This window comes from Electrona antarctica (genome assembly GCF_951216825.1).
Source record: "Electrona antarctica genome assembly, chromosome: 2".
Lineage (NCBI taxonomy): Eukaryota > Metazoa > Chordata > Actinopteri > Myctophiformes > Myctophidae > Electrona > Electrona antarctica.
The window spans coordinates 39,586,162-39,601,236 of NC_136807.1; the positions used below are offsets into that span (position 1 = coordinate 39,586,162).

General features: G+C 43.7%; 1 protein-coding gene across 1 annotated transcript in view; it reads left to right on the forward strand.

Moving 5' to 3' along the window:
* lrp1ab (low density lipoprotein receptor-related protein 1Ab) overlaps positions 1-15,075 on the forward strand; it is a 177,830-nt gene that overhangs the window by 147,602 nt on the left and 15,153 nt on the right. The window contains exons 61-74 of the mRNA XM_079517462.1: positions 1,886-2,074; positions 2,683-2,831; positions 3,664-3,757; positions 5,249-5,365; positions 6,877-6,996; positions 7,172-7,294; positions 7,408-7,533; positions 7,708-7,824; positions 10,715-10,821; positions 11,906-12,038; positions 12,638-12,760; positions 13,157-13,279; positions 13,692-13,829; positions 14,915-15,052. Of these exons, the coding sequence (XP_079373588.1) occupies positions 1,886-2,074; positions 2,683-2,831; positions 3,664-3,757; positions 5,249-5,365; positions 6,877-6,996; positions 7,172-7,294; positions 7,408-7,533; positions 7,708-7,824; positions 10,715-10,821; positions 11,906-12,038; positions 12,638-12,760; positions 13,157-13,279; positions 13,692-13,829; positions 14,915-15,052 (1,797 nt within the window). The remainder of the gene's footprint in view (positions 1-1,885; positions 2,075-2,682; positions 2,832-3,663; positions 3,758-5,248; positions 5,366-6,876; positions 6,997-7,171; positions 7,295-7,407; positions 7,534-7,707; positions 7,825-10,714; positions 10,822-11,905; positions 12,039-12,637; positions 12,761-13,156; positions 13,280-13,691; positions 13,830-14,914; positions 15,053-15,075) is intronic.

Here is a 15,075-nt window from a genome sequence, read left to right on the forward strand (position 1 = left end):
ACAGATTCCTGGTTATCTCGTGTTAGCTCACCTGCACCGGGGGGGGGGTCCTCTCTTGTTTGCTGAACGAGACTCGGCCTGTTTGAGTTCAGATAAGAGCAGATCACAGGGCATTGCCCTCCAATCTGACTCGCATCTCAGCTCAGCTCCAGAGTCTAGAGTTTCTGCATGCTAACATGATTAACAAAGAAAACTACCAAGTGGACCCCGAGGGGTTCCAGGTGGTCCCCAGCTAAATGACGGAGAGCTGGTAACCAAATGGACCCTTATAGATCTTTAACTCGTGAGAGTGTAGAATGAAACCAAATCTAAATCAAATCAAGCTTTATTTATATAGCGCATTTAAAACAATTGAGATTGACCATAGTGCTTTACACAATATAAAATCTAGAAACAATTAAGCATATAAAAACCAAAAACATCCTGAACAGTTATGCATGTGCACCCACATGGCAACAAGACATGAATCAGTTCAACTGGCAACAACAAAACATCAGGAATGATCAAAAGCCATAGAAAAAAGATGAGTCTTAAGAAGAGACCATTACGCGTCCATTGGGTTTCATTTGACACTCTCAAAGAGTTAAATCATTGTTAAACATCTGCATTATATAATTTACAAGAAGTCTACACAATTAGAGAATGTAGAAGAATTGCAATTTTGATCAACGTTTGCCTGTTGTCTCTCCTATGGTACCAACATCAATACAGCATGGAATTGTGTTATCTTATCGGACAACAAAATATTCTTTAGTTTTGGCTCTGAGAGGCTAAATCTCATCAAATGGTGGTCCATGGCTCACATGCCGAATACATAATGTTCCTTGATATGAAAAAGGTTCAATACCACTGACGTACAGTATCACTGACTATTCTCGACATGCTCCAGGCAGGCCTGACCCAAGATCACCTAATGAGTAACATAAACTATAGGCACTGCTATGCAGACCTAAGCCTGATTTACACTTTGTTGAATGCCTGTGTCGCTCACCCCCAAAATACACCACAAGCTTGTAGATCCGCTATTAGTATAGTAGTAGTAGTATAGTAGTAAGTATACATTAAGCACTTAAAAAGCCGTAAATAATGTTGATTTTGAATATCTACTATTTCCAGGCGTGCGACACATCAAGCATGCAACTAAGTACAGCTAAATTAAGTACTAGCCTCCCCCCTCCCCCCCATGCACGACTGCACGTGTGTGGCCTATTGCGTTTTACAACAGAACCAAACTAATGGCTCGTGTTTCCATAGCAGCCTGAGATACTGAGAGCAAACACAAGGAGTGTAATGACGAGTATATGGCAGCGGAATTACAGTGCAATTACAGTGTAAACCCTAATGAAGCATAGACACAGTTACATAATACACAGATATAGGCTGTACACATACAGTACAGTATCTTAGAGTTCTATCTGAACGGTTGATTAGCACCACAACATTTTCAAAACGAATTATTTGGCGGGTGGTATAACCCGGGAAAACTCGCCTCGGTCTGAAAACTCGCCTCTTTTTTCAGACTTAACACGTTTTTCTCATTTACTTTAGATTTGTTTTGCTTCATCACAAACGTCAAGAAAGTTATTTAAAATAAGCATATTGTTAGGCGCTATAGGGCTTGTTATTTACGTGGTAGTCTAGTTTCTTTGAAGTACTAAATGGTTGTCTTTGTACTCATTTTGTATACTTATCTGACTTAATCTATCCAGTCGTTTCTTGATTAGGGTTCCTGCTTACTCTGATACGTACTTGTCAGTCGCTCTGTATAAGAGTGTCTGCTAAATACCTAAACTGTAACGGTTCAGAGAGAGAGAGAGAGGGTGGATGGGTTTTGGGTGTAACTGAACATTTTATTATGTTGATGTTTCTGTGTGTGTGTCTGCAGTGCTGACCCAGGACATCCCCCACATCTTTGCGATGACCCTCTTCGAAGAGTACATCTACTGGACGGACTGGGAGACCAAGTCCATCAACAGATGTCATAAGACCCTTGGCACCAACAAGACCACCCTGATCAGCACCCTGCACAGACCCATGGACATCCACATCTACCATCCCTACCGGCAGCCTGAGGGTGAGCCACAGCATCATATCATAGCAATCTGTTGAATCCTTAGTCGTGTGCACACAAAGCAACAGCAGCAGCTATAGCAACATACGCTTAAACACTGGAATAGCTGGTGTCCCTGTTCTGGCACGAACATTCATGAGAAATACCTGATCTACAACCTCTCAACGCCTCGCGAGATTAGCTATTTTCGTGCGAAGAGATTTGAGGTATCTTGGCAGTGGCTCAGGGGTAGAGCGGCTGGATTCCCCGTCTGAGTTCGATCCCAGGCTCCCCCAGAGTTGGTGTCGAAGTGTCCTTTAGCAAGACTCTGAACCCCTAATTGCTCCCAATATATAGGGTTTTAGTGGTTAAGCCTGATTTTATGTTAAGCTATGCGCCACTGGCACTCGTTGGAAGCAGGGAATCAATAAGCTCCCAACACATTGCAACGCGGCACGTTGTGAGCTTGTAGATCAGCTATGTGATACCGTGATACCGTCGTACGGTAGAGCATACAATTAAGCTCACTCGTACACTCGCATTATTCACAGAAACACGAAGATGTTTGCTAGGCGTGTCTTTTTTCAAACTTGCAACACACAAATGAACCCTCTCTCCTCCGTCCTTCCCAGTGCTCAACCACCCATGCCAGACGAACAATGGCGGCTGCAGTAACCTGTGTCTTCTCTCCCCGGAGGGAGGCTACAAATGTGCCTGCCCAACCAACTTCTACCTGGCCAATGATCAGCGCACCTGCATGTCCAACTGTACTGCTAGCCAGGTAAGGCATGCGCTACATCAGGGGTTCTAAAACATTCTTTTCAAGGAACCCCAAATTTTGTGTATTTGGCTGCATACCCTATAACCATAAACCCTTTATCCCCAGATGGAATTTATTAATATTAATTTAAATGATTGACTTTGTCAGGTTTTATTAATAAATGTTTCACTTTCTTCTATGCTTGTATTATTCTAATTGGCAGCCTGTCGTCTCTTGTCGGGTGGAAACCTCATACTGTATGTCCAACAATGTTACTTTTCAGCATTAAAATTCAAATGTAGCAAAAATCTCAAAACGTGTTGATTCATGCCGTGTTTCGAGCTTGTGGATCTGCTACTTTTGTGTGACACTGTAGTGATCAAGTAGGCCATAAATTTACGAAAAAAAGAAAACAAAAACACAAACATGTAAAATTATGAAAATGAGAGGTTTCTGCCCGGCAGCAACTCTATAATAAGACGTAAAAGCATACGGGGGCACTGGGTGCATCACACCAGCCTCGGAAAAGGAATACATTTGATCATGTGCCCGAAAAGGATGCCCACCGCTGCTTTGGGTACTCTGCTCCACAAGCCTGGTCAGCTTTAATGCTAAACTGAGACAGAGGGCCGATCAGAGGCCCGTTTCCATTCTCTCAGCCGTGCGTTTTTGTTTGATGAACTTCTTGTGTCAAGTGATTATCTATTGACAGCTGGCTGCCCGCCCGGTGCTACCGTAGCCTCTGTAGTTACATCATTGCCACTCCGTGGGCGATTATCATTGCTGCAGCTCTGGTATTATCACATTGTTATCAACATCACTCTTGATTTATGGCCCTTTTGTCGTTCCCCAGTTCGTGTGCAAGAACGACAAGTGCATTCCGTTCTGGTGGAAATGCGACACAGAGGACGACTGCGGAGACCGCTCGGACGAGCCGGCTGACTGCCGTAAGTATTGTGAACAAAAAGGCGGGCGATGGGGAGAGGGTGAAAGTTCTGCCATGTCAGGCAGAAACCTTATATGTACAAAACCGTTATGTTTGAGGAAATGGGGGGGGTGGGGGAATAATATTGAGCCTGTGCTATGCAACATGTTGTGAGCTTGTTGATATTTTCATTACTTTTGCCTAACAATGTTATATGACAGAGTTTCAATTGGGGACATTCATTTATGAAAAAACATTGAGATGAAAAATGGAGATACAAGATTCCTACCTGACAGCAATGATAATTGTCTCCACCAGGCCGAAGGCATGGGGAGAGAGTATGTTTTGCACTCCGTCCGTCCGTGTGTCCATGTGTGTGTGTGTGTGTCCGTCCGTCCTTCCGTCTGTGAACAGCTAATCTCCGGCACCGTTAACCCGGTCGATGCCAAATTTTGCACACACACTCCCTGGATGCCAACGATAAACCTCTGCCCCAAAATTTCCAGAACGGCCTGTTATAGCGCCACCAGGAGGCCGCTTTGTGCAAAACAAGTTTTTGGACAGTACACCTACAGATTTTGTCCAAACATCACACAAATTGGTACACAGTCTCTCTAGAGCCATTCAACGAAACGGGTCTTTCAGATTTCTCAGACTCCATCCTGATTGGCTAAGATTGGCTTCCAAAGTTCTCAGAGTGCTCAGTTTCAAACAAAATGCTGCAAATCATGAACACATCGTGTGATTTCCGTGAAATTGTGCACGCACATTCCCACTAGGCCGAGGAGGAAATGCCACATGAACATTTTCAACTCAGCCTCATGGTGGCGCTATAACTGGCCGAAAAGTGTTTTTTACCTCTAACTGCACGGATCTGTGGATAACTTTGTATGCCAACTCCCTAGAGGCCAAGGAAAAACCTTTGCCTGGAATTTTATATTCGACATATGTAAAACACATTTTCTAATATTACTCCTTCACATTTTATCCAAATTTCACGCAAATCGGTACACATGCTCTTCATAGTCATGTGATCAAGTCGGGTTTGTTTGATTTCTCATAATCCACCCTCATTGGCTACGATTGGCTTCTAAACTTTTCAGGAGTAGCCCGCTTTGTACCCGTTTTGTACAAATCGCCACAACTACTCAACGCAGCGTCCGATTGTGGTGAAACTGTGCATGCATATTCCCACTAGGCTTTGGAAGAAATGCCACTTTACAGTTTTCAAATCAGCCTCATGGTGGCGCTACAACAGGCCAAGCCGCGTTACACACACACACACACACACACGTTTATATTGCTCCTAAACATTTTGCCAAACATCACACACACTCCTATCCTCCTGGTGGAGACCTGTGTCCAGAAGGGAACTTTTTCTAGTTAGACTCTGATTCAGAGTTTAATGTGGGGCATTAAACTTTAGAAAGAAAATAAAGAAGAATGAGACAGTGTTTGTGTGTAAGGTACAGTACTGTACAGCTCAGGTGTGATCTTGCTTCTTCTGCTGCAGCCGAGTTCAAGTGCAGGCCAGGCCAGTTCCAGTGCGGTACAGGCATCTGCACAAACCCTGCCTACATCTGCGACGGAGACAACGACTGCCAGGACCACTCCGACGAGGCCAACTGCGGTAGGGCCAGCTCGCTCTTTCCCCCTTTAAACCATTCAAACCGGGAAAGCATCTGTGTCATTTTAGACCACCTTGACCATATATTATTTTATACTTTGGCTATTCAAAAAATAGCAGATCTACAAGCTCACAGCAGGCCACTTCGTGCAGCGCTATTAGCTTGTAGATCTGCTTTTTTGAGAAATTAAAATATGTGCAAATCTTTGTGTATATATATATATAGATATTTCTTTTTTAAAGCGAACATTAATAATTCATTTAATTGTCAGGGTTCTTGACATGAAAAGGTTTGTGCACCTGTTACTGTGCACCTGTTTGTGACATAGTTAGGATAAATGTTAGGATTTAGAAGGCATTTGTAGAATCGGCCTGCAGCTCTAAATGGGTTAATTTAGTCATCCCATTTCACATTCTTCGGTTTTTTTCCACCTTTCTCTGTCATGTCTTCTTTTATCTCTCCCTGTGGTTCTCCCCGCGCTTTTAGTTCCTAATCTTGCTGTCCATCTCCCCGTCTCTCTGGATTTCATTATCTGCATCCTGTAAAAGTCTATTTTTATCTCGGCCTCCCAAATTGCAGCTTTTTGTCCGGTACTGATGTGCACTCTGGCCACCGGCCATCTGTCTGCATGTCTGTCTGAATACCTAATTGAGAGCACGGTTACACATAAGTATCGGAAGCATTAGCCTCTCGGGTGGCGTAGTGGTAAAGTAGCTGCCCACCCGCACGGAGTCTAGGTGATTTGAGATCCACCACAGTGCGTCTGGCTGAGGTCTTCAACGTTTTTCAGGCCAAGGACCTCTTAGCTGAGAGAGAGATGAAGCAGGGAACGTAAAATTGTGTCTTCATCATAGATTTCAGTTTTTTATTCATGTCATATTAAAGGAAATTGCCACTAAATTTGATTAAATATTTTAACACGTTCCTTGTAAATGTGCCTTAAATGTTTGAACGATGGGCAGGAAGAAAAATGGCCTTTCATCAACTTATTAGAGGCTATAAAACTGTCGGTGATTTTATCCTGAATCTTTTTTAGTTTTAGTTTTTTTCTGCAGCAGCTTCATAGACTTACACTATCATGTCTGATTCAATAATAATTATGTTCATGTGTATTTTCAGACATTTAACGATTTAAAACCCTCAATATTTAGTAAACTTGACCTTTCACTCTGTACTTGGTCTGCTCTTTTTTCCCTCTACACTAAACCTCTTTGCCGAAAATAGCTGATCTACAAGCTCACAATGCCTCGTTGTGCGCTTGTAGATTGGCTATTTTGGGCTAGAGTTCTCCTCAGAAATGGGATGCAATTTCTTATCACACAAAGATTTGGTGGCCCCCCTGTAGTAACTCTGATGACCCCCTAGTGGTCCTGGACCCCCTGTTGAAGACCCCTGGACGGTACAAACACAATTGGCCCATGTTCGGGGCCAACTGTGTTGTGTGAGCTTATAGATTGGATACTTTCTGTCCTACGACGGACATAGTATAAATCTCATGTTAATCTTGTTACAGATATCCACGTGTGCCTGCCCAGCCAGTTCAAGTGCTCCCACCCCAGCCGCTGCATCCCGGGCATCTTCCGCTGCAACGGCCAGGATAACTGCGGAGAAGGAGAGGATGAGAAGGACTGCCGTGAGTTAACAACACTTCTGTTGTCTTGTCTGTGGCCATAGCACGCTTCTACTTCTCCTCTCTTGCACATTTCCGTGTTTTGAAGTCTGTATGTTCTGGTCGGTTGGTTTCGTGCTTCGTCGCTATCAGTGATTTTATTTTTTACTGTTTTTTTTTGTGCTCTTCCGCTCCGTAGCCGAGGTGACATGCGCGCCCACGCAGTTCCAGTGTGCCATCACCAAGCGCTGCATCCCCCGCGTGTGGGTGTGTGACCGCGACAACGACTGTGTGGATGGATCGGATGAACCCGCCAACTGCAGTATGACATCCTTACTTCCAGCTCTGAATTCCTTTTTTATCTCATTGATGGTAGCTCCTTTGATGTGTCCCCCAACCCCGTCCACAACCGACACCCTCTGTCTCTGTCTGCAGCCCAGATGACGTGCGGCGTGGACGAGTTCCGCTGTAAAGACTCCGGGCGCTGCATCCCGGCTCGCTGGAAGTGCGACGGCGAGGACGACTGTGGTGACTCCTCTGACGAGCCCAAAGAGGAGTGTGGTGAGTGTCTGAGAGTCCTGCATGACCAGATAGTTCACAAGCCTTTTTACGTGACATGAGGTAAACCTTGACATGGGTTAAACCTTTTGTATGCTGTTGCGGTGACTTATAAATATAGATTAACGACATTCCACTTAATGAAAATGACTGGACATGTTCTGCTGTTTGGGACAGCTGAGCGAACCTGTGAGCCTTACCAGTTCAGATGCAAGAACAACCGCTGCGTGCCGGGCCGATGGCAGTGCGACTATGACAACGACTGTGGGGACAACTCCGATGAAGACAAGTGTGGTAGGTCTCGCTGCCGCCTCTGGAACGACACCCTTATCCTAGTACACATCTGCTATCTCATCCTCTCCACAGTAACTGCAGTAAACGTGCGCATGTTTTTCTCTTTGTGTAATAAACACATACAGTAGGCACCTAAAACCGGTCCGTTTTATGCATACTGTACATACTGTAATTCACCCGTTAGTGCTAAGTACTAACCTCGCTTCCCCGTGAGCTTCACACTCGATCGATCACGTTGTTGTTGTCTCACCGAGAACATTTCCTGTCATTTCACTGTCATGTTTCTGATGCATCTCACCTCATATGATGTTTGTTTCATTTCATCCTCTCCCCCGTTGGCATGAGCCAGAGGTAGGTCTCAACAGTGCTACGTGTAATCCCGACCCCCTCCCCACTCCTGTGTGTCGATAAAGCCTGATTTGTACTGTTTGTTGCGTGCCGGTGCTGCTTACTAAAGTTTGCAGACGTACAAGCTAGTGTTGATTTTGACAGCAAATTTTGATTTAGTTTTAGTTATAGTCCTTTGAATAAAATCCCATTTAGTTTGAGTTATATTTTAGTCTTCTGAAATGTTTTTGTGTTGGTCCAGTCTAGTCCACTAAATATCATAAGATTTTAGTCGATGATTAGTTGTTCCGTTTATTTTGTCGACAAAAATATATTTTCGTTGGGCCTTGATGGCGTCGTAAAGGCTGATTTTACAACACCTGGTTGCATGCTGAAAACAGCCTTTCTGCTATTTTCAGTATGCAACCAAGCATAAAATGAGCATTGTTTTTATTTGTATATAAAATATATTTAGACATAGTTTTAGTCATAATAGCTTAATTTTTATTTTGTTTTGATTTAGTTTTCGTCAGTGAAAAAAGGTAGTCGACGATCCTTTTTCAGCGAAATCAACACAAAGCTCACGACGTATGTCTGCTATCTTCGGAGAGCAACACGGCACACGACCTAGTATAAATAAGGCCATCTTGTTGTGTCTCGTCTCCATCAAGGTGCCACTAGACACCTAGTATAAATAAGGCCATCTTGTTGTGTCGTCTCCATCAAGGTGCCACTAGACACCTAGTATAAATAAGGCCATCTTGTTGTGTCTCGTCTCCATCAAGGTGCCACTAGACACTAGTATAAATATGGCCATCTTGTTGTGTCTCGTCTCCATCAAGGTGCCACTAGACACTAGTATAAATATGGCCATCTTGTTGTGTCTCGTCTCCATCAAGGTGCCACTAGACACCTAGTATAAATAAGGCCATCTTGTTGTGTCTCGTCTCCATCAAGGTGCCACTAGACACTAGTATAAATAAGGCCATCTTGTTGTGTCTCGTCTCCATCAAGGTGCCACTAGACACTAGTATAAATAAGGCCATCTTGTTGTGTCTCGTCTCCATCAAGGTGCCACTAGACACTAGTATAAATAAGGCCATCTTGTTGTGTCTCGTCTCCATCAAGGGGCCACTAGACAGTATAAATAAGGCCATCTTGTTGTGTCTCGTCTCCATCAAGGTGCCACTAGACAGTATAAATAAGGCCATCTTGTTGTGTCTCGTCTCCATCAAGGTGCCACTAGACACTAGTATAAATAAGGCCATCTTGTTGTGTCTCGTCTCCATCAAGGGGCCACTAGACAGTATAAATAAGGCCATCTTGTTGTGTCTCGTCTCCATCAAGGTGCCACTAGACACTAGTATAAATAAGGCCATCTTGTTGTGTCTCGTCTCCATCAAGGTGCCACTAGACACCTAGTATAAATAAGGCCATCTTGTTGTGTCTCGTCTCCATCAAGGTGCCACTAGACACTAGTATAAATAAGGCCATCTTGTTGTGTCTCGTCTCCATCAAGGGGCCACTAGACAGTATAAATAAGGCCATCTTGTTGTGTCTCGTCTCCATCAAGGTGCCACTAGACACCTAGTATAAATAAGGCCATCTTGTTGTGTCTCGTCTCCATCAAGGTGCCACTAGACACTAGTATAAATAAGGCCATCTTGTTGTGTCTCGTCTCCATCAAGGTGCCACTAGACACTAGTATAAATAAGGCCATCTTGTTGTGTCTCGTCTCCATCAAGGTGCCACTAGACACTAGTATAAATAAGGCCATCTTGTTGTGTCTCGTCTCCATCAAGGTGCCACTAGACACCTAGTATCCCTCAGGCTGTGAGAGGTTACAAGCAAGGCTCCTAAAACATTTGGACACAATGTCTTTGTGTCCAAATATCACTCCACTCAAAATTTCCTGTAGATTTTCACAATGACCTCAACTGAGAATCGTGTATATTGCAGTGGTGGAAAGTAACTAAGTACTTTTACTCAAGTACTTTACTCAAGTAACATTTGAAGTACTTTTTTTACTTTGGTATTTCCATATTTTATACTTCTCACTATATCACAAAGGCATTTCTCTTTTTTGACTTGTTACGCCACTACAATTACTTGACTTTACTTTAACTTTGCAGATTTAGATTATTAATATATCGCATACATTAACTGATCTACATCGCATCACAATGTGTCGCGTTACATTGCAGTATTATTGATACTTGTACTTTAAGTGAAACGTGCGAGTACTTTTTCCACCACTGTGGTATTTTTACTACTTTTACTCGAGTCAAAATTCAGAGTAACTGTTCTTGCGCCACTGCAGTGTTGCAGCCAGGGTCATTTACATCCCATTATGAAGTCTTCCATGTCCATGGAGCTCCTCTCTTCTGACCTCCCATTGTCCTTCCTTCCATGTGTATAATTCCACCCCTCTTCCCCCCCCCCCCCCAGCCCTTGTGATGAGTCTTGTGGTTGGTTATCAAGGTTAGAATATCATTGGTTTGGAGTGTGTATACCGTTCACATTGTCACATGGGGGTTTCCTTTCCCCTACCCCTCCTCTGCAGTGCCGCGGCAGTGCTCGGAGAGCGAGTTCGCCTGTACCAACGGCCGCTGCATCGCTGGCCGCTGGAAGTGCGACGGCGACCACGACTGTGCGGACGGGTCTGACGAGGTACCGTAATGATGACGCGGTCATTTTTTTTTTCATTTTGAGGACCCCCCCCCCCCCCTATCTTACGCAGTAAAATCATCACCAGTGTTTGTTTAATCCATTAAGACCCGAGACCTGGCCGAGCGGCCGGTTCTACAAATGCCTTTTAAATCAGTGGTTCTTCTTTATGCCAAGCAGCACCCTCCAATTCATATTATATATTTGTGCCAAGCAGCACCCTCCAATTCATATTATATATTTGTTCACGGACCCACGTCTGAAAATGTTTTGTGCCAGCCCAGGGACCCCCAGATGAGATTTGTGTTCATAATTTCAAAAATAGCAGATGTACAAGTTTGCAACGCGTTTGTATTAGCTTGTAGGTCTGTGGTACAGTAAGAGGCTAAAAGGATGACTCACATTCCATTGTGGTATATTCAATTCATCAACAGAGCATAAACAATTAGCACAATAATACATGTCATCAACAAATACAAACACTATTATATCGTCTCTGTCAGGTGGAAACCTCATTACAGGGGTATGTCCAACACTGTTACTTTTCAGAAACATCAAAAGAAGCAGATTTATAAGCTCAAAACACGTCGCTTCGCACCATGTTTCGAGCTTGTAGATCTGATACTTTGGATGCTTTTGCGAGGCTCTGTAGTATGATCAACGAAGAAAAAAAACACACGTACTGTACACACATAGAAAAAACACAAAATATGAAAATATGGAGATAAAAGGTTTATGCCCGACAGAACAATAATTGTGATTATGCCAAAATTATTGCGAATAGTAATGTGATAATTGTGACTGCCCTATTGTTGAGTGATTGATTTGACAATCTGTGTCTGTGTCTGTGTGTGTGTGTGTGTGTGTGTGTGTGTGTGTGTGTGTGTGTGTGTGTGTGTGTGTGTGTGTGTGTGTGTGTGTGTGTGTGTGTGTGTGTGTGTGTGTGTGTGTGTGTGTGTGTGTGTGTGTGTGTGTGTGTGTGTGTGTGTGTGTGTGTGTGTGTGTGTGTGTGTGTGTGTGTGTGTGTGTGTGTGTGTGTGTGTGTGTGTGTGTGTGTGTGTGTGTGTGTGTGTGGCTGGCTGCGCAGCACGGCTGTGATCTGAAGTGTGACAACGACCAGTTCCAGTGTAAGAACGGACACTGCATCCCCATAAGGTGGCGCTGTGACGCCGATCCTGACTGCATGGACGGCAGTGACGAGGAGAAATGTGGAAGCTCCGGTGAGTGTGTGTGTGTGTGATCACTTAAACCCTCCAGTCTCAAAGACACAGAATTGAGTTACTATACTCTGACCTTTTTTCAGTCTACTGTACACCAAGTGCTATATCTTGCGTATATTACTCCATAAACTTATTTGCCATTTTTTACTATTTTTTTACTATTTTGAAAAACATTAAAATAGTTCAAATAGCCGATCTAGAGTACGAGCTCACATTCGGTGAACCAAAGTTCTCCAGCGCTTGCTCCATGCGCGCCCGTCCCTCTAGAGCCCGCCCCTCTAGACCAGAAAGCAGGGTCTGGGCCGGGCTAGGTGCGCCCAAGATAGGGCCACAAATCTCTTAAAAAAAGCAGCTCTTAAAACGTGCCTGAATGAATATGCATGTTTCTATAATTAAATCTATTAAATAATTATAATTATATTTTAATTAAATGCATGTTTCTATAATTAATAATAATTAATTAACGATTTAACCGTGCATGGTTAATGTCGTGATTGTGTGTTTAAGAGATTGTAATCGTAAAAGGAATTATATGGGGGGGTGGGGGTATGCAAAGAACAAAGAAGTTGACAAAAAAAACAACCACCTCTGTGTCTCAGCTGGGCGACACTGCCCCCTGGATGAGTTCCAGTGTAACAACACCCTGTGCAAGCCCCTGGCATGGAAGTGTGATGGAGAGGATGACTGTGGAGACAACTCTGATGAGAACCCTGATGAGTGCAGTGAGTACTACGCACGCACGCACGCACGTACGCACGCATGATGCTTTAAAAATTGACTCAAAACATACCTTTTTAAGTATTCTTAGGTCTTTTAATTAGTTTTTAATCCACCCTTTCCCCCAAGAAAGGGTCTTCTTGTTGCTGAATGCTTTTTTTGTTTTAGTGCCATTTGTTTTTAAGACATTAAGACCTGAGGGCGATTATACAAATGCCTTGTAATCCGTAGTTCTCAAACATTTCTGTGTCCAAGGACCACCAAAATGATTTATATTTGTGTAAAAAAAAAAAGTAAAATTATTCAAAATGTTCTAAAAAACATTTTATCTAAGCTATACTGTACAGTATATAGCTAAATTCTACTGGGTTAAAGTAACACATTTGGTGGTTTGGTCTCAGGGAGGTTCCAGTGCCCGCCCACCAGGGCCTTCCGCTGTCTGAACGACCGCGTGTGCCTCCAGCTGTACAAACGCTGCGACAGCGTCAACAACTGCGGCGACAACACCGACGAGCTGGACTGCCGTAAGTCACTTTTACTTGTATTTGTTTGTATTTGGTCGGGTCTACAAGCTGACGACACGTCGCGACGTTATTAACTATTTAATTAACTATTATTTGTTAATTTAAATGGGTACCGGTATTTGAAATGGTCAAACTGCCAATAGAACACTTGTTAGAATCATCTTCCATAAACATGAATGGTCTCAAAAAATTTCATAAAAGCAACGTTTTTAAAGCGTCACTCTGCGATTTCTTCAACCTTATGTACTGTAGAACAGCAGCAACCTCGGTTTATAATGATAATACAGTACATAAACATCATTACATTTTCATTCATGAGATTTTAATTTATTCCATGGTGTGTGTGTGTGTGTGTCTCTGTGTGTGTGTGTGCCTGCGTGCCGTATGTGTGTGTGTGTATGTGTGCGTGCAGAAGCCCCCACACCCATGCCCACCTGTGAGAAGGATGAGTTCCAGTGTGCCAACGGCAGGTGCATCAGCTCTACGCTGCGCTGCAACTTCTTCAACGACTGCGAGGACGACGGCTCCGACGAGATCAGCTGCAAGACAGGTGACCCCCCCCCCCCCCACTGTCCCCAGGGATTAAAGTTCTCAGTCACCACCACTGATTTCAGTCATTTGGATTCCATAGAAGTCAGCATGTCTTCTATAGAAGTGTGTCCTGCACCAAAAATAGGCTATCTACAAGCTTACAACACGTCGTGCTGTAGATAGCCTATTTTCGGTTATTAGTTATTTCAGTCTTCCAGAAACCCTAATCATCTCAGATATTTCAGAATTGCAATCGTTAACGCCTCAATCTGCAATGTCTGGTTAGCTGTATGGATACCAAAACATCATCATTTTACATTTTACGTAGTGTGTTAAGTGTGTATGACACACGGGGGTAGTGTGTGGTGGCTCCTTTCACGCTGTTTCACAAATGAATGACATTAGGACTTGGCCTAGCAACATTTTTCAGTCGTGAGATTTTATTTTGCTTTAGTCCATGTGTCCCCAGTTGTTTTTACTTTCATGTAAGAAATGACTTCATGACGTTTACAAGTGTTTGGTCTTTCATTGGACAGCGGTGAAGGCTTGGTAATCACGTACAGCTCAACTGCATTCTTCCTCCAAATCTCTAATCTGAATTTGTGTCAATTTGAAATGTGTCAACTTGAAATTGTGGTTCAGAAGGTTGCACACATGTCCACAAATCTGGCGGGTGCTGGATAACAAAAACAATCACTAAAGAAGAAGAAAGAAATCCACACAACTTCTTCTACAGTACGCTCCCAGAAAAAGCTATTACAACGGAAGTCCTGTGTGGTGGTAGCCTCGCGTAGCGGGACTAATATCACTGCGTGGATAGTAGTCTTGCCCTCTCAGTGTTAGATTTTCTTCGCAATGTCCCTCCCCATATTTGAATACTGGGCCTGGTTGGTTATAGCCTGGTTCCAGACGAATCTGGTTGGCTGTCACCATATCTGCTGTGAAGTCCTCCCACAATTGAGAGGGGCCAGACTTATTGCAAAGGCAGATAAAGGCTGGCTACATGAGACTAGTGTGGTGGAGTACAATGCACCCCATGAAGACCACACAGGTCAAAACATGTACTAATGTGTGTCATGGCTGTTTGTTGTGTTGTGTTTCCAGACACCAGGCTGAACGACTGCAGGAGCAACAGGACGCAGTGTGGTGACGGGGACGAGGCTCACTGTGTCACCAAAGGCACCGACTCCTTCTGCTCCTGCAAACCAGGCTTCCACAAGACCGGACACCGCACCTGTGGAGGTATGCCACTAGGACAGTGGTTC